Source organism: Gorilla gorilla, chromosome 14 (genome assembly GCF_029281585.2).
Source record: "Gorilla gorilla gorilla isolate KB3781 chromosome 14, NHGRI_mGorGor1-v2.1_pri, whole genome shotgun sequence".
Classification (NCBI taxonomy): Eukaryota; Metazoa; Chordata; class Mammalia; order Primates; family Hominidae; genus Gorilla; species Gorilla gorilla.
Genome location: NC_073238.2, coordinates 38764881 through 38787449, shown reverse-complemented (window position 1 = coordinate 38787449; position 22569 = coordinate 38764881). Strand labels below are relative to the sequence as shown.

Sequence of the window (22569 nt, the reverse complement as noted above, 5' to 3'; positions counted from 1 at the left end):
TTAAGATGTATATTATGAGCCTGTACAAAGGGATTTTTGGTGTTGTAGTATCAACCATAAAAGCTAGAAACGATTCTTAAACCAACACACATATTGCAAGCTAGGATATTATTCAATTTTTGCAATGTTCTGTTGATAACATGATTACAATATCTTTCTTAAGATAATGCCCAATTTTCCCACAGTTTGCTTGTATAATAATTCTAAATTCACTGTCATATTGACTTAAGAGAGGGTCCTTAAATACTTTGTTTCCTACAGGATGATGATGGGAATCTTTGCAAATTGTATCTTCTGTTTGAAAGTGAAGTACTTACCTCAGCAGCAGAAGAAAAAGCTACAAACTGACATTAAGGAAAATGGCGGAAAGTTTTCCTTTTCGTTAAATCCTCAGGTATTTCCAAGTGTCATAAACTACAGTGTGATAAAATATCGCGCATTCAGGGAACAGGGTCATGGTTAGAAGAGGAAGCAGAGATTAGCAGCAGGAGAGAGTGAGTGAGCTACTCGAAGTTCATCAGGAGAGACTGACATGGCCCATTGGGAGGCTGGGCTCCTAGAGGCAGAGGTGGCCCAGCCCTGTCCCCTCCCTGTTCCCTGAACTGCAGGACAATCCTACATGTCCTGTGAAGCAGGATATTACTAGAGCACAGCCAAATATGAAAATAGAATTTCAGACCAGCCATATCTATTCTTGAAGGAGAAAAGTCATAGTGCACAGGATTTGCAAAAAGCGCACTGTCGTCACTCACCAGTATGTCAACGCTGGGGTGATATACTGGTAAGCCAGGTTCCTGGGTGCAGAAAGAAATACATGCAGTGCAGACTCATCTTCGCAGTGTAGCTTGTGCTGTTTGTTTTGTTCATTTAAAGGCTGCAGGAATTTACCTTCTGCCTCTTGAACTTGTAAGCCTGGCAGTTCAGAATAATAGGATTTTACAGCTGGATGAAATCTTAGAAATAATTCAGTTTAACCTCCTCTTTTTTAAACCACCTCACTGTAAGAAGTAAAAATAGAAATCCAAAGGCTCTAGGTGCCAGACTGGCCTGCCCCTGTCCTCTGCTGTTCCCTCTGTTGACGAATTGATGAGCTGACTCAGCCTGCCCCTCCCTGGACCTCAGCCCTGGGGCTTGGCCATTGTGAGCCTCATCTGTTCTGTGAAGCGTGTTCAACTCCAGCTGAATACCAGAAATGCAATGTCCCTGTTTACTTCCAATTCAGGTAGAATTGTATATACTTCCCTTATACGGCTTCCCACACTGAGCTGTCTCACCATCTCTGGACAGATGAGTAATTCGTGCCTGCTCTCCCTTCTCAGTTTGTCTTCTGTGTGAACTGCCAACATGGTCTCTCCTGTTTAGAAAGTCACATACTGTGAGTGCAACTTTGTGGAAGTCAATGTACATAAACATGTGAAATGTGCATCCCAGCTACTGTAGATAATGAGGCAGCTGTATATGTAATGATGAGGAACAATCACCAAGATAATTTCAGTGGAAAAGCCAGCACGGAAGAGGCTGAGGAGCACGCTGCCATGTGTCTACGCATAGTGTAGCTCTAGCAGGATTCGCGAGGAGCAAGTGACAGCAGGTGCCTCTGCAGAGAGGAACTGGGGACAACAGTGGAGATGAAGTTAACACGTCATCATTATTTTATTTTTTAGATATTCTACAATGTGAATTTACTATTTATTAAAAAATAAATAAAATTATAAGCGGGCATGTTGGCTCATGCCTGTAAACCCAGCTGAGATGGGAGAATCACTTGAGGCTGAGAGTTCAAGACCAGCCTGGTCAGCATAGCAAGACCCTATCTCTACAAAAAAACAAGATTTTCTAAAATTACAAATCAAAATAAATAATGAATAACCTTTGAACCTCCCTTTCCACTACTAAGAAAATAATTGAACAAGTGCACAAGGATGTGTACATGAGGATAGTCATCACAGCATTGTTTACAATAATGAAAATTTAGAAATAACCTCTAGGGTTAATCAATTATGGTGCATTCATATCCATATTCTTTAAAAATAGTTGATTTTTAAGATGTTTATGTAACTAGAAACTGTGATATTTATAGAGATTTTTAGAAATTTGAGAAAGATTATCACAAACTACCTAATACTTTTTAAGGGTGAAAATTACAGATACAAATAACTTATTTAAATGTTGTTTTCCCTGATGCATAATGGATTGACTCTTTTTTTCCTTAGTGCACACATATAATCTTAGATAATGCTGATGTTCTGAGTCAGTACCAACTCAATTCTATCCAAAAGAACCACGTTCATATTGCAAACCCAGATTTTATATGGAAATCTATCAGAGAAAAGAGACTCTTGGATGTAAAGAATTATGATCCTTATAAGCCCCTGGACATCACACCACCTCCTGATCAGAAGGCGAGCAGTCCTGGTAGGTATTTCATAGCAAGCATTTAATGTATCATAGGTGCCATAGTACACACTTGGGTTTGTCAAAGATACCATAGACAGAGAATTGTCCAGAAATACTAAAAAAAAAATTAGACTTCTTACTACCTCAGAAAATCGACAGAAAAATAACAAAGGACAAAAGACTACTTTAGCAATAGAAACAGATTTCTTGATATCTAGCCTAGTAGGGTCAGATTCAAAATGGCCACAAAACACTGATCATCTCAGAAAACCTGATTGTGCTTTTAACTAGGGGGAGGAGAAAGCCTTTGTGTTAAACAGTGATTACTACAACCTAATGACTGGAAATTTGATGACCAGCATTTTGCTGAAGAAATTCTTTCCAAACAAAAGATTGTCTCCCCAAAAGAAACATATTTTCTTTATAAGCCAAGATTTTATTTTGGAAACAGGCCAAGAAGAAAGCCTTTGGACATGAAAAATGCACTCTTCCTGAGTCATATCAAAAATCACACAGTTCTGATAAATATTAACTCACAGTAAGCACGTGGTATGTGTTAGATACCGTAATGACTTGGCAGGGTGGAGCCTCCTTAGACAATAGTCCAGAAATGCTGCTGCAGTCCCAGCACATGTCCCAGCAAATGATAGTTACAACAGAAGTAGACAAAATAGTAGACTCATTTCACATTGAAAATATACTGTATGACAGCCAGCATAATTTATTCAGATTCCAAATTACTACAAATACACTGATGATCCTTGGAATCTTGACAGTATAATTAAAACTGGAAAGAAGTCCTCACATTGAGTTATTCCTATATATCACAATGCTCTAGATAGTGTTACTGTTTCTCTGTACAGAAAGTATGAAGCAAAAGCTCATGCAGAGCCCTTGACTTTCCCTCCTCTAAGCTAGAACATCTCCAGCTCCTTCGCTCGTGATATGCCGACTCTCAGGAACTCATTCTGATCCTGTGCATTTTGTACTCTTCAAGAAGAAAGTGCCAGTTGAAAATTGTATGGCTATCAATGAGTTTCAAATAATAACATGAGAATTCTCCTGATATGCCTATTAAAATAGAATTAGAGTATGTTCCCCCTATCTTATAAGGTTATACCTTCCTCTTATACCTTCCTCTTTTCCCACTGGGTTTTCCTTTGATCACCAAAATTATAACTAATTTAAGGATATATTTATGAATCTTAACAATTCCAGCACTTAGGTTAACTAATTATAATAAGTCTTTGGGCAGTAAACAAGTGTGCTGTTTGCTTTTAATTCTAGAAGTGAAAACAGAAGGTCTATGCCCGGACAGTGCCACAGAGGAGGAAGACACTGTGGAACTCACTGAGTAATTTACTTCTTTCTGATTCCTGGGACTCTACAGAGTTTGTAAAATCGTGTGTAAACCTGAAGCACAGTATTAAAATTCTATTTGTAGACTTTTTCTTATTTTAATTTATTTTGCGTATCTAACTCAAGTGATTTTTTATTTGAGTCTTTTTCTTCAACTAGTATAGTGATCATTATTTTAAATTCTCAGTATTAAATGAGACTGGGTGCAATTATTAAATTGATTTTTAAAAAGAAAACCAGTGGGTTTTTTTTAATTCTTTAAAAAAAAAAACGCCTATTTTCATCCTATTACTTTCCTGAGCAGCCTTTAGAGTAAAGACAGTTTGTTACTTTTGCCTGATATTTTCAAAAATGGAAATAACAACAGCCTTCCTCAAATGGAGTATGGGAGTCTAAAGTTCTGTAGGGCTTCTTAAAGCATACCCAAAACATCAGGTTCATTAGGCATCACATTCAATCTTGTTGTATTGGTTAATAATAGTGTTTAAAGAGAAGAAAATCCAAAATGAAAAGTACAGATTATGAGAAGTCTGACTCCTTTATTTTAGAGAGGAATGGACTGTGGTCTGGAGAGGAGTGACATAGCTTCTAAGAGTCAGATCCAAAGCAAACACAAGTAGCCCATCCCCAGAGTGTGCGGCCCACTTCTTTCTGCCTCGGCCTCTGCCGCGTGGAGACCATCTTCCAGTGCAGACGCTACAGTGCTGGGTATCTGAGCTGGAGATTATGCAGAGGAGGCATCCAGCTCATTTCAAATGATCTTTTAACAATTTCTGGAAGAGCTAAGGAGGCCTTAGGGACTTACCATGTGGACTTACCATGTATTTTGTAAGGAATCTATCATGTATTTTGTAAAGATGTACAAGAAAAAATTTATGAAATTCTGTTTAGCCTAAAATCCATTTAATGTTAAAATTTTAATTATACACTACAAATTTCAGGTTTGGTATGCAGAATGTTGAAATTCCTCATCTTCCTCAAGATTTTGAAGTTGCAAAATATAACACCTTGGAGAAAGTAAGAATCTGATTTCTAGTTAGCAAAAAGAAAAACTGTTTGAATGTCTTCTGGGTGTTTTTCCTATTCGGTCATTTTCTCATTGTTTTGAAAAATTATGCATATCCTGAATATCATATAGTCCTTAAAATATGAGTTAATTTTATTTATATATTTATTTTTGTGGAGACAGAGTCTATTTTGCTGGTCTCGAACTCCTGGGCTCAAGCCATCCTCCCTCCTTAGCCTCCCAAAGTGCTAGGATTACAAGCATGAGCCACTGCACCCAGACCTGATTTTTAAGTCAAGAAAATGTTTATGTTTAGAATTTAAAGTTTAAATTTTTAGTGTTTATATTATAAAAGTAATGCATGCTCATAGCAAAAATTTTAAACAGTACAAAATATCAATATGGCATTAAACATAAAAGTGCTCTTCCCTGTTACTAACAGTTTCTTGTATTTGGAAAAGGAAGGTTTGACACTAAGTATTTACACTATGTTGCATTTCCGTTCCTTTTGCATTAGAAAGAAAAACAAAATCCTTTTTTTTTCCCCCACAAATGAAAATCAACACTAGTGTCTGGTGTGGCATCACTTGCCTATAGTCCCAGCTACTTAGGGGGCTAAGGCAGGTGGATCTCTCGAGCCCAGGAGTTTGAGGCCACCCTGGGCAATGTGGCAAGACCTGTCTCTAAAATATATATATAGATATAAATCGACACTAGCCTTCAAAGTGATGTTCCATTTGTATTTTGAGATATGTTAATAAAATGTAACTTGAAAATAACATTTCCCTTTTTGATAAGGAAAACATGAAAAGTGGTATGGTATAAACATACAGATGTATTTATGGGATGGTAAAAATACAGGAGGGAAACATACCAAAATATTAATAGTGATCGTATTGCTCTCAGGATTTTAGGAGATTTTAATTTTCTTCTTGATACTTTTCTATATTTTCTAAATTATATCTCTAAATGAACATATTTTATAATTATAATCAACATTTTCAAATGGCACATGTAGTTTGATGTTTCCCGAGTGCAGCTTCTGAAAGCACATCCTGTTTTCCAGGTGGGAATGGAGGGAGGCCAGGAAGCTGTGGTGGTGGAGCTTCAGTGTTCGCGGGACTCCAGGGACTGTCCTTTCCTGATATCCTCACACTTCCTCCTGGATGATGGCATGGAGGTAATGCTGTTTATATTGATTCCTATGTGTTTACTGACCTCTGTTCATAACTCGTTTCAATGAATCAGCCGACCTCCCAACCTTTTTCTTCTTACCTGTTGTCTTAGCTCAGGCTGCTATTAATAAATGCAACAGGCTAGGGAGCTTAAACAACAGACATTTATTTCTCACAATGCAAAAAGCTGGAAGTCCAAGGTCAAAGTACAGCAGGGTTGATTTCTCCTGAAGTGAGGCCTCTCTCTTTGGCTTACAGACAACTGCCTTCTTGCTGTGTCCTCACATGGTCTTCCACCTGTGGGCATCTGTGTCCTCATCTCTACACATGAGGATAGCAGTCATATTGGATCAGGGCCCACCCTTATGATCTCAATTAATTAATCAATTACCTCTTGAAAGGCTCTGTCTCCAAACACAATCCCGTTGTTGAGGTCCTGGGAGTTAGGACTTCAGCATATGCATTTTGTAGGGGTACAGTTCAGCCATAACACCTGGTAAATAATTTTGCAAAGGGGAAATGTGTTCTCTTTTGGAGTGTGGGAGGTGAGGACCTCACCCCCTGAGTAGATCAGCACAGGGTCCCGCTAGAAGGGAATGTTTACTGGGTGCAGGGTGTATAGCATTTCTGCCCTTGTTCCACATCACTTTTGGGATATTTTCCTAATATTTACACCTCTGAAAGCATTCCACTGATATACTTCATTAAGCACCTGCTGTGTACCAAGCAATCGACTAGGGCTGACACTCAAAGATAAAAATAGCTTCACACCCTGGCGTCAGAGATCACTGTCTAGAAAGAAATAACACTCATCATTACAATCCACTGTGACATTTCCAATCCTGAATATATATATATGGGGTATTGAGGGCTCAAGGTCACAGAGCGCTGGGAACAACAAAGGAGGCTTTGCAGAGGCCATACCTTTGCCCTAGGTCAGTATCAGGTCAAGAGCACAGTTCCAATCTAAAACAATCATGAAACAAAAATAAATTTAGAATTAATGCCTGAAGTTCAAATAAAATGCTGCAACACCCACCAGGATGCCTTCTCAAGTAGACATTCAGAGTTACAGATCTATCTTTTTTTTCCTTCTTTTTCCCCGAGACAGAGTCTCACTCTGTTGCCCATGCTGGAGTGCAGTGATGCGATCTCGGCTCACTGCAACCTCTGCCTCCCAGGTTCAAGCGATTCTTGTGCCTCAGCCTCCTGAGTAGCTGGGATTACAGGCATGCGCCGCCACGCCTGGCTAATTTTTGTATTTTTAGTAGAGACGGGGTTTCACCATGTTGGCCAGGCTGGTCTCGAACTCCTGACCTCATGATCTGCTTGCCTTGGCCTCCCAAAGTGCTGGGATTACAGGCATGAGCCACTGCGTCCTGCCTACAGCTCTATCTTGGGCCAGGAAACAGTCACTTCTCCGTGAGAGTGGCCCTCACAGAGGCCCACACAGGCTCCAGGAGCTTTTCCCTTTGTTCCCACTCTGAGTGTCAGCTCAGGTACAAGAGAAAGAGACTCACGTCAGGTGGATGTGAGATCCACTTGGCTTGGAAGTCCTACCCCACAAGAGCCCATAGCTCTTGTAGCATTGTCTCGGGTTCCAGATGCCCTCAAGGGACATACCCAATTATATGAGTCACTGCTCTCTGACAAGCCCAAAGCTTGGGTTTCCCACCATTGAGCCCCCAGTCTCAATGCAATTTATCAATGAGAGGCCACAATTACATAAGCAATTTTGCCTACTATTACAGCTGACATGCCATCTTTATCAGATTTCCATGGGAAAAGAGCTAGAAAGCGAATCCATGGTCGAATATGTCCAAGAAGGAGAAGGGGTTTTGTTACCCTTGTACCCTGAAATGCATACTGGATTTTGTGGAGGATATAGTTGTTTGGGTAAGAAGTAAGTAAAAACGAAGGTGAAAAACATGATAGAATGTGTCGTTGTTTTCTTCATTGAGAAAGAAAACCATAGCATCGTTTAGGCCAGGACATCCCTCAGGGTGCCTTCCTCCCTTAGCAAGCCCAAGTCTGTGTATAGCACCCCCTGGGTGAGCCTGGTTTGCTGAACAGAGAAGCCTGTCCACCTTGATAGCAGTGAGCCTTAGTCCACCGTTCTGCTGAAGAGGATTTTCCAGCCTGCCCTTCTGCTTAATAAAACCATTTTGATGGGAATCTTCCAAAATTATGTTAAACTCTACTGTCTTAAATGGAGTGACTTCAACAGGCACTCCTATTTTCCAAGTTTCAGAGGCATCCTGCGGCCCCCCTATCTGGGAGGGCGGCTTATGGGTATCCTGAGTAGTGTGGCTTCCCAGGGGTCCACACCCGCAAGCCAGGGGCTCAACCAACACCTACAAGGACACCAGGGCTTTGAGCTGGGGCAGGTTCTTCCAGATTTTCCTGGGGTTAATGTTAGGATCACTGCCTACTACAGGGGCAGGAGTTGCCCAGAAGAGCAGAAAGTGCCACCTCCACAGGCAGTTTGGGATGAGGGAGGAGCTGGAGCCTTTAACACGTGCATGACCTAATAACTTTCCTGCCTGTCTACTGGCTGTGATTTCATTTTCGCTGTGTGCCCGTCTCTAACAGTTCTTCCTTTCTGAAGTATTTTTCTTTTCTTCCCCTTCCCCTCCAGATTTTTTTTTTCTCATTTCCAAAAAGCTGGAAAACCAGATTTACAAGCTAATTAGACTGGTTTGTAAGGAGTCTGTAGACTTGGAAGGAAGCTTTGAGTAACTCTCCAGTGAAACAAATGATCTTTTCTGTCTGCTGTGCATTCTCAAGCTTTTTCCCCTCTACCTCCAGGTTTTAGGCTATTAAGAGTTTAAAATTTTGGTAATTCTAGCCAGGCATGGTGGCTTACGCCTGTAATCCTAGCCCTTTGGGAGGCCGAGGTGGGTGGATTTCTTGAGGTCAAGAGTTATTCAAGCCAACATGGTTGAAACCCCATCTCTACCAAAAAAATACAAAAAAAATTAGCCAGGTGTGGTGGCGCATGCATGTGGTCCCAGCTACTCAGGTGGCTGAGGCAGAAGAATTGCTTGAACCCAGGAGGTGGAGGTTGCAGTGAGTTGAGATTGTGCTACTGCACTCCAGTCTGGGCGACAGAGCAAGACCCTGTCTCAAAAAAAAAAAAAAAAAAAAAAAAGAAAAGAAAAAATTTAAAATTTAAGTAATTCTTTGAAAAAAACTAATTTCTAAGCTTCTTCATGTCAAGGACCTAATGCTTTATTTATGTTCAATAAAGCTAGATATGTAAATAATGACTGTACTTTTGCTATACACCATAATTCACAGACTAGAAGACAGTTTGCTATAAAGAAAACCTCTGAAGATGCAAGTGAATACTATGAAAATTACATTGAAGAACTGAAGAAACAAGGATTTCTACTAAGAGAACATTTCACACCTGAAGCAACCCAATTAGCATCTGAACAATTGCAAGCAGTGAGATTGATTTATAATTTTTTTGTTGTTGATTGAATATTTTTAATAGAAATGTTTTCTCTATTACAAATAAAAGACTGGGCCAGGCTTGGTGGCTCATGCCTGTATCCCAGCAGTTTGGGAGGCCAAGGCAGGAGGATCACTTGAGGCCAGGAGTTCAAGACCAGCCTTGGCAACATAGAGAGACCCATTTCTACATAAACTGAAAAACATTAGCCAGTAATGGTGGTGTACCTGTAGTCTTAGCTACTCATGAGGCTGAGGCAGGAGGACCACTTGAATCCAGCAGTTCGAGGTTACAGTGAGCTATGATCATGCCACTGCACCCCAACCTGGGCAATACAGCAAGACCCTGTCTCAAGTAAATAAATAAATGTCAGGAGGGAAGAGGAGGAGTTCAGAAAAGGAAATCTGAACTCATAGAAAGGCATGGAAGTTGAGTGGGGAATGTGTTTTAGAACAAGCCAGGAGATGTATTGCTTATTTCAGCAGCAGACCCTCCTAGCTTTTAGGAGATCTCTTTACAACCTAGGCCATGAGTCAAGGGTCCTTAATCCTGACTTCGTGTGTTGACTACTACTGACAGGCCTAGAGCTTACAGGGTGAAAGAAAAAAATAGAACAGGAAGAAAAGGGGGTAGGAGGGAATCAGAGAAGAGAGAATGGAGGAAGACAGAGGGAGGATCCAGTAGAGAAAGGATTTAGTTACCTGGCTGGGGATGACTCTCCTGGGCTCTAATCAATTATTTCTCCTCACACCTCTGTTCGTTGGCCCATGTAAGTTTTACACAAACTCACACATGATGACTTTTTGGTGGCATTTCTATTTTGTTGTTGTAGTTGCTTTTGGAGGAAGTCATGAATTCAAGCACTCTGAGCCAAGAGGTGAGCGATTTAGTAGAGATGATTTGGGCAGAGGCCCTGGGCCACCTGGAACACATGCTTCTCAAGCCAGTGAACAGGATTAGCCTCAACGATGTAAGTTGGTGTGTCGCTGAAACAGAATGTGAAAAATCTGCCTCCTGGTTGATTGGCTTCAGCAATAACACATGTGTTTGCATGCTGGCCTGACTGCTCTGGAATTCATTCCTAAATGTTCTTTCCTTGTACCCTGAAGAAAGAGACCACTAACAGCACTAAGGAGAAAAGCTTCTGAGAAAACTAGACATCCCTGTCTGTAAAATGTCAGCCTCAAGAGCTGATCGAAGGCAGGCTTCTGGTGCTGGCCAATTAGGAGGCCTGCTCCTCTGTGCCAAGAGGCTTGCAGGAAGCTGGAGGGTTATGGGTGGTCTTGGTCCCCAGTCAGATGCCCTAACCGCAGTCCATTTCCTAGTGACTCCACAGTCTCGCGCCTTCTGTCTTAGGAAAGGCAGGCATGCCTCCAGACCACCAGAAAATGTTCTTCCCTTCTTGATTAAGCATAATTGCAATGAAAAGAGCAGACAAAAGAAGATACCCCAATGGTACAACTTGTGCAACTGCATTGTTGTATTGAAATAATATGGTCAGTTTTCCTCTGTGGAATTAAACTAATTTATCTCAAGGAGAAAATGGCTAACTGGGATAAAGCCCATGAAGTACTTGTGTAATTAGAAACACATTCAGGAGGTTTTTATCCCTGGTCTGATTCTGACAGCTTTCTAAATTTCTCATGTGAAAAGCAAGTCTATCACAGTTGCATTAGTGTTTATCTCTCTGTGTATATGTATGTAGATGTGTCCACATATGTATAGAAATATAAGACTCTGGTTCTTTCTTCTAGTAAAACTGAGCCTAGTTTTGCAACAATCCTCATGGCATCTTTGCCACAACTGAGATACGTCTCCAATAAAGATCAGCATTTGCTTTGTGATGGCTCTCCAGTAGAAAATGGATAGTCTTGACATGTCTAACAATTATTTATATAGTTTTGTGCATGCTCCTTAATTTCTGTATTGAGATTTCATTGTAATAAGCATATATGATCTGTTGAAAGGTGAGCAAGGCAGAGGGGATTCTCCTTCTAGTAAAGGCAGCACTGAAAAATGGAGAAACAGCAGAGCAATTGCAAAAGATGATGACAGAGTTTTACAGACTGATACCTCACAAAGGCACAATGCCCGAAGAAGTGAACCTGGGACTATTGGCTAAGAAAGCAGACCTCTGCCAGGTAAACCTCTGAAATATAGAATTCTATTTATTATAAAATATGTTGAGGGTGGGGGTCTTTAGAAATCTGATGAATGAGGTAACACTGAATCATGAAATTGTCTCCAGAGTTGTACTAGAAAATAAATTGTTGAACCATTTTAGAAAGCCCTGGATCCTTATGAAAGTTAAACCATATTTTCAAATGTGAATATGTTGGCACAGTGACATAAGTGCAGAAATAGGTTTAAAATTGCTATCTTGTAAAATAACTTTTCAGACTCTGGAATGAGTTCGGATCCTCTGCAGGAGAAAGGGGAAACTGCAACTGACTTAAACGATAAGGACATTTACGTTCTCAGACAATAAGAAGTCCAGCTGTGGGCTGCCTGCTGGCCCAGGTCACCCTGAGACTCAGTGTGTCAGTGTTATCAGGGTCCCAGCCTCCTTCCGTCCCTCTGTACTTCCTGTAGAGTGACGGCTCTGCTCTTAGCCTGGCTTCCTCGTGATCTGCAGATGGCTGCAGTAGTTCATGGCATCCCATCTGTAATAGTTCTTTTTGTGTCACATAGAGGAAGCCCCTGGCAGACTCATATTTCTCTGGTCAGAATGAAGTCATGTGCACAATCTCAAACCAGTCACTGGTGAGGAGATTGGAGCCACTGTGGCTGCTCAGAAATGGGCCATCTCCTCTGAGCTGCCAGGAGAGAAGCAGGCTTAGTGAGTAGAGGAAGGCAGCCACAGCAGCCAACCCTGCCTTAGACTAGGCTGAAGTCACTCTCTTGGTCCGTGTTCCCTCATCTGTGCATGCAGGGATTTGGCCAAGATCAGAGATTCGTGTCCTAGACTTCAGAGGAGTTTATAGATGTGAAATTTTGCATGTTTGGGAAATAATCGCTTTCAACAGATTCCCAGAGGAATCAGTAATCCAAAATAAGGAAAGAACTGGTCAATGAGAAAATATAAGACCCTTCCAAATTTAAAATTCTATGATTTACCTAACATCAAACATAAAGAGTCTGTCAGTCGGGTGTGGTGGCTCACGCCTGTAAGCCCAGCACTTTGGGAGGCCAAGGCAGATGGATCACCAGTCAGGAGTTCGAGACCAGCCTGGCCAACATGGTGAAACCCCATCTCTATTAAAAATACAAAAAATTAGCTGGGCATGGTGGCATGCACCTGTAATCCCAGTTACTCAGGAGGCTGAGGCAGGAGAATCGCGTGAACCCAGGAGGCAGAGATTGCAGTGAGTCAAGATCACGCTACTGCACTCCAGCCTGGTCAACAAGAGCAAAACTCCATCTAAAAAAAAAAAAAATGTCAATCATTAGTGTTGCTAAGAGGGAACGTATAGTGCCCATTCAAATACAATTCTGGAGGCTAAGGTAGGAGGATCTCTTGAACTCAGGAGGTTGAGGCTGCAATGAGCTATGGTCATGCCACTACACTCCAGCGTGGGTGAGAGCAAGACCCATTTCAAAAATAAATAAAGTAAAACAAGCTTTGGGGGAAAATGGACTTTTCCTATCTTTTTGAGAAAGTGTTAATGTGATATAAATATTAATTTTGATATGTGGTGATTCTGACATCTGTGTATTATTTCCACCTACAGCTAATAAGAGACATGGTTAATGTCTGTGAAACTAATTTGGCCAAACCCAACCCACCATCCCTGGCCAAATACCGAGCTTTGAGATGCAAAATTGAGCATGTTGAACAGAATACTGAAGAATTTCTCAGGGTTAGAAAAGAGGTTTTGCAGAATCATCACAGGTAAGCATAAAGGAAATATCTCAGGATCTGTTATAATATAATGCTCTTTGAGACTCCGTTAAAGAGCTAATTACAGTAATTACCTAGATAATCTTCAGCAACAAGCCACAGTAGCGGTGGTGTGATGACAAATTACTTTCTTCTCTGTTCATAACGGTGCCTGGGGCAGTATTCTGTGCTTGAAAACACCCTCTATATTCCACTCCGATTTCAAGGTTACCTAATCTTGTTGAGGGTTAAATTTAAAAATTTTAAAACGTGTTTGAGTTTGTATTTTGTAGGTTATTACAGAGAAAAAGCCACTTAAACTGATTTAAATGTGCAGGAATATGGGTATGGCGTCTCTAACGTGGCCTCTCTGTAGCATGAAAAACTGCCCCTGAAAACCTGGAAAACACGTTCCTAAATACCAGTTACTCTTGGGCCCTCATTCACTGTGCATACCCAGGGTCCTGCGCTGAGGGGCATTCTCCAGTAACAACAAACATGATGGACCACCTGCTCAGATGAGCCCTTGCTGGGTGTCAGCACCCCTGAGGGTCACCGTGGCTGAGTCTGTGCCCAGCTTCTCAGTTTGGAAACCCCATTGCATGCTTGTTCTCGAGCATGGGACTGACTCTTTTGACCTGGTGGTTCATTCCATTGCAGCAGTTCCTCTTCATCAGCTTGGCACAGCCCTTAGAACAAATGGTGGTGAGTTGTAGCCGCACATACCAGCTTATGAGAGCCAGTTGTCAACATTTAAGAGATTTGGTGAGCTGGTTGTTAAACCATGGGTAGCTTGAAATTGGACACGGGGAGGATTTGCGCCATGGAAATCAGCAAATGCTGCAAATCAGGGCTGTGCGGGGGCGTTGCTGCTGTTGTTTAGAGAGCTGGTTTTCCAGAGCCCCACTAAAACCACACCCAGCCACTCTTACCTTATGGCCTGACTCAGACCCATCTAAAATTATGTTCTGCTTTCCTTGATCATTCTCAAAATCCATTCCCAAAACCACTTCACATCTACTAAGATGGCTATGATTTCTTTTGTTTTTTTATTTTATTTTTTATTTTTTTGAGACGGAGTCTCGCTCTGTCACCCAGGCTGGAGTGCAGTGACGTGATCTCGGCTCACTGCAAGCTCCGCCTCCCGGGTTCACGCCATTCTCCTGCCTCAGCCTCCCCCGCAGCTGGGACTATAGACGCACGCCACCACGCCTGGCTAATTTTTGTATTTTTAGTAGAGACGGGGTTTCACTGCTTTAGCCAGGATGGTCTTGATCTCCTGACCTTGTGATCTGCCAGCCTCGGCCTCCCAAAGTGCTGGGATTACAGGCATGAGCCACCACGCCCAGCCATATGATTTCTTTTTAATGGAAAATTATAAGTGTTGGTGAGGATATAGAGAGACTGAAAGCGTCACACATTGCCGATGGGAGGGAAAAATGATGCAGCCTCCGTTAGATGATTCCTCAACAAATTAAACTTGATTACGATAAGACCCAGCAATTCCACTCCTAATTCTATACTCAAAGGACTTGAAAGCAAGTACTCAAATAGGCACTTGTACATGAATATTCATAGCAACACTATTCACAACAGCCAAAAGGTGGTTAAATAACCCAAATGTTCATCAACAGGGAAGTGGATAAACAAAATGTGATAAATATATGTAATAGAATATTATTCGGCCATGAAAAAGTAATGAAGCACTGACACATACTACAAATGGGTGAACCTCAAAAATATTATGCTGAGTGAAAGAAGCCACATATTGTATGATTCTGTTTATATGAAATATCTAGAATAGATAAATCCACGGAGACAGCAAATTGTGTGGTGCCATTAGAGGGAGGGTTGGGGACTGACAGCCAAAAGGTATGGGGTTTTCTTTTGGGCAAATAAAAATTTTGGAACTAGAGGTGGTGATTACATGACATTTTGAATGTTCTGTACTAAATACTACCAAATTGTACACTTAATGGTTAATTTCATCTTTTTGGAATTTCACTTTAATTTTTAAAAAGTCCGGGCCGGGCATGGTGGCTCATGCCTGTAATTCCAGCACTTTGGGAGGCCGAGGTGGGCAGATCACTTGAGGTCAGGAGTTTGAGACCAGCCTGGGCAACATGGTGAAACCCTGTCTCGACTAAAAATACAAAAATTAGGCGGGCATGGTGGCACACGTTTGTGGTCCCAGTTACTCCAGGGGCTGAGGCACAAAAATCGCTTGAACCTGGGAGGTGGAGGTTGCAGTGAGCCAGGATTGCACCACTGCACTCCAGCCTGGGAGACAGAACAGGACTCTGTCTCAACATTCATTCCCACAGGCCTTCTCCAGATTTTGTTTTTATATGTAATCAAATTCTTTTGGTTTGACTTTTGACCCTCCCCTAGGTGTCCGCTGAGATCTGTACTAAGTAAGAGTCCAGTGACATGGAAGGTAGAATCGGGAGGGCAATAAGCTTTCTCCAGGAAGACAGGAAGAGCCACGTCAAGCCCCAGGAGTGGCAGCTACAGTTCAGCCCTCCAGGGCTACCTGAGCAAGCCCTTGGAGAGCCACCCCACCCCCTAAGTACAAAAGCAGTCACACAACTAAAGTGGGCTTCTTCCTAGGGAAAGATCCTGCTGCTGTGAAAAGTTAGATTTTCTTCATTTCATTTCACTAATCATGATTTCTTTATATTACTTTTTTCTAGTTATAAAACTCGTGTTCTTTGCTAAAAGTTTAGAAAATATCTAAAAATATGAAGAAAATTAAAAATCACTCAAAATATCACCACCCAGAGACAACCCAGATATAATATAACCACTGTTGACATTTGGGTATAGAACATAATCCAGCCTGAATCACCCCGATGCTGTTCACCCCGGGGGTGTGCTGGTAAGCCAGCTCTGTGAAGGAAAAGTCCTGGTCTGGAATATTTGCTGAGTTCTGGGGAGCAGATACTCCCACCATAGCTAATGTCAAGGTACTGACCTGAGGCCACTGGACATGGGGTTGGGAAGATGTGCCCTTCCTCCCACCACAGCTGCCCTCAGCCATACCCCGTCTCCCCTAACAACTGCCCCATCTTAGCTACCCACTCAGAGCCAGTGTGGGGTCTCTCCGTCCCTCATCCCCACATAACCATGTTCTCTCTGTCAATTCTGCCTTCAAAGTGTCCTTCATCTGTTGGCTACTTCCATTCACTCTGCCGCCATCTTTAATCCGATCATGTTATCCCATCTACAAAGTCCTTCCAGATGTTTTTCTCCACTCCTGCCCCATCCAACCCATCACAACCAGTGAAGTCTTAAAATACACATTTTATGGTGCCACATTCCAATAAATGTCACCTCCCAAGAGAGTACTTTCTTGACAACCCTCTCTCCAAACCTGCTTGGTTTCCTAAACAGCACTTAAAAATAAGGTATTTGATAACTTTTTTTTTTTTTTTTGACGGAGTCTTGCTCTGTCGCCAGGCTGGAGCGCAATGGCATGATCTTGGCTCACTGCAACCTCTGCCTCCCGGCGTCAAGCGATTCTCCTGCCTCAGCCTCCCGAGTAGCTGGGACTACAGGTGTGCACCACCATGCCCTGCTAATTTTTGTATTTTTAGTAGGGACGAGGTTTCACCATGTTGGCTAGGATGGTCTTGATCTCCTGACCTCATGATCCGCCCACCACAGCCTCCCAAAGTGCTGGGGTTACAGGGGTGAGCCACCATGCCCGGCCGATAACTTTCTTTTCTTTGAGACAGAGTCTCGTTCTGTCGCCCAGGCTGGAGTGCAGTGGCGCGATCTCGGCTCATTGCAACCTCTACACCACCCCCCCGCCCCGGGTTCAAGTGATTCTCCTGCCTCAGCCTCCTGAGTAGCTGAGACTACAGGTGTGCACCACCATGCCCTGCTAATTTTTGTATTTTTAGTAGAGATGGGGTTTCACCATGTTGCCCAGTCTGGTCTCAAACTTCTGGGCTCCAGTGATCTAACCGCCTTGGCCTCCCAAAGTGCTGGGATTACAGGCCTGAGCCACTGCGCCCAGCCAGAAGTTGCATTCTTTTTTATTGTTGTTGAAAGACATGGTCTTACTCTGTTGCCCAGAGCAAGAATTATATATTCCATATACTATTGTTTATTTGACAAAATTGGGATAATACTATGTATAAAGTTTTGTAATCTACTTTTAAATTTTATATTTTACTGTATACTTTACTACATATCCTTATTTTTGTTAAATAATATGGCTATTTTAATACCTACATAATACTTCCAAGATATGCTGTGCTGTGACTCATTGAATCAGTTTCCTGATAATGGACATTTGGACTCTTTTTGGATTTCTTCTGCTATAATGACTTTTTGTTTTGTTTCCCATTATGTAATCTAAAGGCTTTTCTTCTAATTCTTACAGTAAGAGCCCAGTGGATGTCTTGCAGATATTTAGAGTTGGCAGAGTGAATGAAACCACAGAGTTTTTGAGTAAACTTGGTAATGTGAGGCCCTTGTTGCATGGTTCTCCTGTACGAAACATCGTGGGAATCTTGTGTCGGTAAGAGTAGCCATCTTTATTTTTCAAAAATTTCAGGCTCACAAATGTGAAGTGTTTTACTTCTTTTTTTCCTACTTTTTTCTATATTACGTGAGTCTTTTCAGTTAAAATCAGCTAGCTTACTGCATTCTGGAGAAAATTACACACTTTATAATTAAGTGTGTAATTTAAATTACATATTTATGGCCAGGCATGGTGGGTCACACCTGTAATCCTAGCACTTTGGGAGGCTGAGGCAGAAGGATCACTTGAGGCCAGGGGTTCAAGACCAGCCTGGAAAACCTAGCAAGACCTCATCTCTATTTTGAAAAATTATGTATTTATTATTTTTAAAGTGTAGTATATAGGTATGAATTGCTTCTTGAAGACTGTATCGTATGAAGAAAAGTGATTCTATATTCATGAGTCTTCCATGTGTATCTAATCTAGGGATAGCCCAATATTTAAAGAGAAGAGTCCAGAAATTAGAGTGTGCACCAGACAACATGAGTTGTTTATTTGAAACATAACTCTAAGATTCTGTTTGCTTTGAATTACTACTTAATATTAGGGCTGAAACTGAAGTCACAGGAGCAGGAGAAAATATTGTTAAATGTAGATCCACTAATTACTCAGAAGAAACTTAAAAAGAAACATACAAGATCCACCTGGGGAAAAGAAAGAAAAAACAAAAAAACCATTAAACTGCTACTGAGGGACCCAAAAGACAACTTGCATGAATCAGAAGGATGCCAGTTTTTCTTGGATTAGTCTATAGATTTAGTGCAATCATGATAAAATTACCAATAAGATTTTTTTAAAGAAGTGAAAAGCTGATTCTACAACATATTTTTTTTTATGTTTTGAAATTACCAGAATAATTCTGGAAAAGAAGCATAATGAGGGTGACATTAATATTAAACACAAATGAACTCAAAAACACAGAAGATTTAGGATATGATACAAGTAGATCTTATCTCTGTGGAAGAAAGACAAGTTCTTCAATACTATTTATAGAGATAAATGGGTAACCACAAGGAAAAAATATAAAGTTGGACCTTTACCTCATTTCTCATACTTTAACTCCAGACAGAGCAAATATTTAAATATTTAAAATCAAACCATAAAAGTATACTAAATGAAAAATGGGAGAATCTTCTTAAAATAATCTTTAAGTAGGGATGAACTTTCTAAGTAGGACCAAAACCCAAAAGCTATTTTACAAAATTCATTCAATCTCCTAATGTGAAATTCAAACAATAGATGTTTATATAATAAAAGGCAGAAATTTCCCTTGTGTTTCCAAAAACAACCATGGCTTCACCCTGATTGCAGAGTTCTCTGAATGCCCAGAAGTTCAGTAGGAACCTGCCAAAATTCTGAGCGAGGGAGAGATGCAGTCAGTGTTGGGCTTACACCTTATCCTGCCCTTCTCTTTTCAGAGGGTTGCTTTTACCCAAAGTAGTGGAAGATCGTGGTGTGCAAAGAACAGACGTCGGAAACCTTGGAAGTGGGATTTATTTCAGTGATTCGCTCAGGTATGTTCAATCCTTAATCACAGAATCGTTACTGAATACTTGCTGTGTGTTTTCTTCTGTCTTTCCTTGGTGAGGGAGTTTCTCAACCAAAACACAGATTTATCTATTATATATGACCTCAATGTGGCTGGAATACTATTTCATCTTCAGCATCCTTGATAATGTTTAAATCTGCCCTTATGCCAGACGTGGTGGCTCGTGCCTGTACTCCCAGCTCTTTGGGAGGCCAGGGTGGGAGGATCACTTGAGCCCAGGAGTTTAAGACCAGCCTATGCAACATAGCAAGACCCTATCTCTACAAAAAAATTTAAAAATTAGCCGTGCATGGTGGCGCTAATAGAACCTATAGTTCTAGCTACTGGGGAGGCTGAGGCAGGAGGATCACTTGAGTCCAGGAATTCAAGGCTGGAGTGAGCTATGATTATGTCACTGCAGTCCAGCGTGGGCAACACAGTGAGAAGAACCCCATGTACATCATCTGCCAACCTCATAATTGGTATTGTGACATCATTTAATGCAAGGAAACAGACTCAGGGAGGTCAGGGAACTTGCCTAAGGTTGCAGAGCTAATTAAAGGATGGAGACTGAGTTCAGGCCCAGGACAAAGGATAATGATCCAAGATATTTAAAGAGTTCCTACAAATCAATAAGGAAAAGATAAACAACCCTATAAGCAGATGTGCAAAAGACTTAAATAGAAACCTAATAGCAAAGAAAACGAGCTGGGGCCAGGCGCAGTAGCTCATGCCTGTAATCCCAGCACTTTGGGAGGCCAAGGCAGGTAGATTACTTGAGGCCAGGAGTTCGAGACCAGCCTGGCCAATGTGGCGAAACCCCATCTCTAATAAAAATACAAAAATTAGCTGGGCGTGGTGGTGTGCACCTGTAGTCCCAGCTACTCAAGAGGGTGAGGCAGGAGACTGGCTTGAACCTAGGAGGCAGAGATTGCAGTGAGCTGAGATGGTGCCACTGCACTCCAGCCTGGGTGACAAGAGCAAGATTCTGTCTCAAAAAATGAGCTGAGTGCAGTGGCACACACCTGTAGTCCCAGCTACTTAGGAGTTTGAGGCAGAAAGATTGCTTGAGTCCAGGAGGTTGAGATTAGCCTAGGCAACACAACAAGACCCCATCTCTAAAAAAAACTTTTTAAAATTAGCCAGGCATTGTGTCACACACCTGTAATCAAAGCTACTCAGGAGGCTGAGGCAGGAGGATTGCTTGAGCCCAGCAGTCCAAGGCCACAGTGAGGTATGACTGAACCACTACATCCAGCTTGGGAGACAAAGCGAGACCCAATCTCTTAAAAAAAAAAGAAAAGAAGAACAAAAGAGCACTGTATTAACAGAACACTGGAAATCATGCAGATGTCCATCGACAGTGGAATGGATCCGTACATTTTGGTGGAGTCCTACATGAAGTCCTATCCTTCAGTTTAAACAAGTGGACTGTGGCTACACATGTCAAATGGATGAGCCTTAGGACCTTAGTGGATGAAAAGTTATTAGATGATTCCTTATACAGGCATACCTTGGAGATATTGAGGGTTTGGTTCCACACTACTGCAATATAGCAAATACTGCAATAAAGTGAGTCACACACATTTTTGGTTTCCCAATGAGTATAAGAGGTTTACACTCTAGTCTATTAAAGTGTGCAATAGCATTGTGTTTAAAAAAAAAACAATGTACATAACCTTAATTTTAACTTACTTTATTACTAAAAATCCTAACGATCATCTAAGCCTTCAGTGAGCCATTGTCTTTTTGCCGGTGGAAGGTCTCGTGTCAATGTCTATGGCTGCTGACTGATTAGGGTGGTGGTTGCTGAAAGCTGAGGTGGCTGTGGCAATTTCTTAAAATAAGACAACAATGAAGTTTGCCTCAGCAATTGACTCTTCCTTTCATGAAAGATTTATCTGTAGTATGAGATGCTATTTGATAGCATTTACCTACAGTAGAACTTCCTTGAAAATTGGAGTCAGTTATCTCAAACACTGCTGCTGCTTTGTCCACTAAGTTTATGTGATATTCAGAATCCTTTGTTGTCAGTTAAGCAGTGTTCACAACATCTTCACCAGGAATGGATTCCATCTCAAGAAACCACTTTCTTCACTCATAAGAAGCAACGCCTCATTCTTTCAAGTTTGATCATGAGATTGCAGCAATTCATTCCCATCTTCAGGCTCCAATTCTAATTCTAGTTCTCCTGCTGCTTCTGCCACATCTACAGTGACTTTCTTCACTGAAGTTTGAACCCCTCAAAGTCACCCAAGATAGTTAGAGTAAACTTCTTCCAAACCCCTGTTAATACTGATACGCTGACCTCCTCCCATAATTCATCAAATGCTCTTAAGGGCAAGGAGAATAGCAAATCCTTTCCAGAAGGTTTTCAATTTACTTCGTCAAGATCCATCAGAGGAATCACTGTCTATGGCAGCTATAGCCTTACAAAATGTATTTTTTTCTTTTTAGAGTTGGGGTCTTGCTCCATTATTGCTCAGGTGAGAGTACAGTAAGATGCAACCATAGCCATAGCTCCCTGGAACCTCAAACTGCTGAACTCAAGTGATCATCCCACCTCAGACTCCTGGGATTACAGGCATACCTGGCCAAAATGTATTTCTTTCTTTCTTTTTTGAGATGGGGTTTGCTCTTGTTGCCCAGGCTGGAGTGCAATGGTGTGATCTTGGCTCACTGCAACCTCCGCCTCCTGGGTTCAAGCGATTCTTCTGTCTCAGCCTCCTGAGTAGCTGGGATTAGAGGTACATGCCACCATGCCTGGCTAATTTTTCTATTTTTAGTAGAGATGGGGTTTCATCATATTGGGCAGGCTGGTCTCGAACTCCTGACCTCAGGTGATCTGCCTGCCTTGGCCTCCCAAAGTGCTGGGATTATAGGCGTGAGCCACCACGCCCAGCCCAAAATGTATTTCTTAAATAATAAGACTTGAAAGCTGAAATTACTCCTTGATCCATGGCTGCAGAATGTAAGTTGTGTTAGCAGGCATGAAAACAACAAATTCCTTGTACCTCTCCATCAGAGCTCCTGGATGGCTAGGCACTTTGCCAGTGAGCAGTCATATTTTGAAAAGAACCTTTTTTGTTGAGCAGTAGATCTATACCTTGGGCTTAAAATTCAGTAAACCATTCTGTAAACAGATGTGCTGTCATCCAGGTTTTGTCGTTCCATTTGTAGAGCACAGAAAGAGTAGATTTAGCACAATTCTTAAGGGCCCTAGGATTTTTGGAATG

The 22569-nt window shown here is 41.6% G+C and overlaps 1 protein-coding gene across 5 annotated transcripts in view; it reads left to right on the top strand.

The window, feature by feature from the left end:
- The window catches only part of PARP4 (poly(ADP-ribose) polymerase family member 4), a 92989-nt gene that overhangs the window by 8672 nt on the left and 61748 nt on the right, over positions 1-22569 (top strand). For all 5 annotated transcript variants that reach the window (XM_031001320.3, XM_063697199.1, XM_063697197.1 and 2 more), the window contains 11 exons: positions 262-394; positions 2214-2415; positions 3685-3751; positions 4698-4773; positions 5829-5942; positions 9238-9387; positions 10227-10364; positions 11362-11535; positions 13126-13286; positions 17665-17802; positions 19224-19319. In XM_031001320.3, coding sequence (XP_030857180.3) covers positions 263-394; positions 2214-2415; positions 3685-3751; positions 4698-4773; positions 5829-5942; positions 9238-9387; positions 10227-10364; positions 11362-11535; positions 13126-13286; positions 17665-17802; positions 19224-19319 — 1448 coding nt within the window. In that variant the 5' untranslated portion in view covers position 262. The remainder of the gene's footprint in view (positions 1-261; positions 395-2213; positions 2416-3684; positions 3752-4697; positions 4774-5828; positions 5943-9237; positions 9388-10226; positions 10365-11361; positions 11536-13125; positions 13287-17664; positions 17803-19223; positions 19320-22569) is intronic.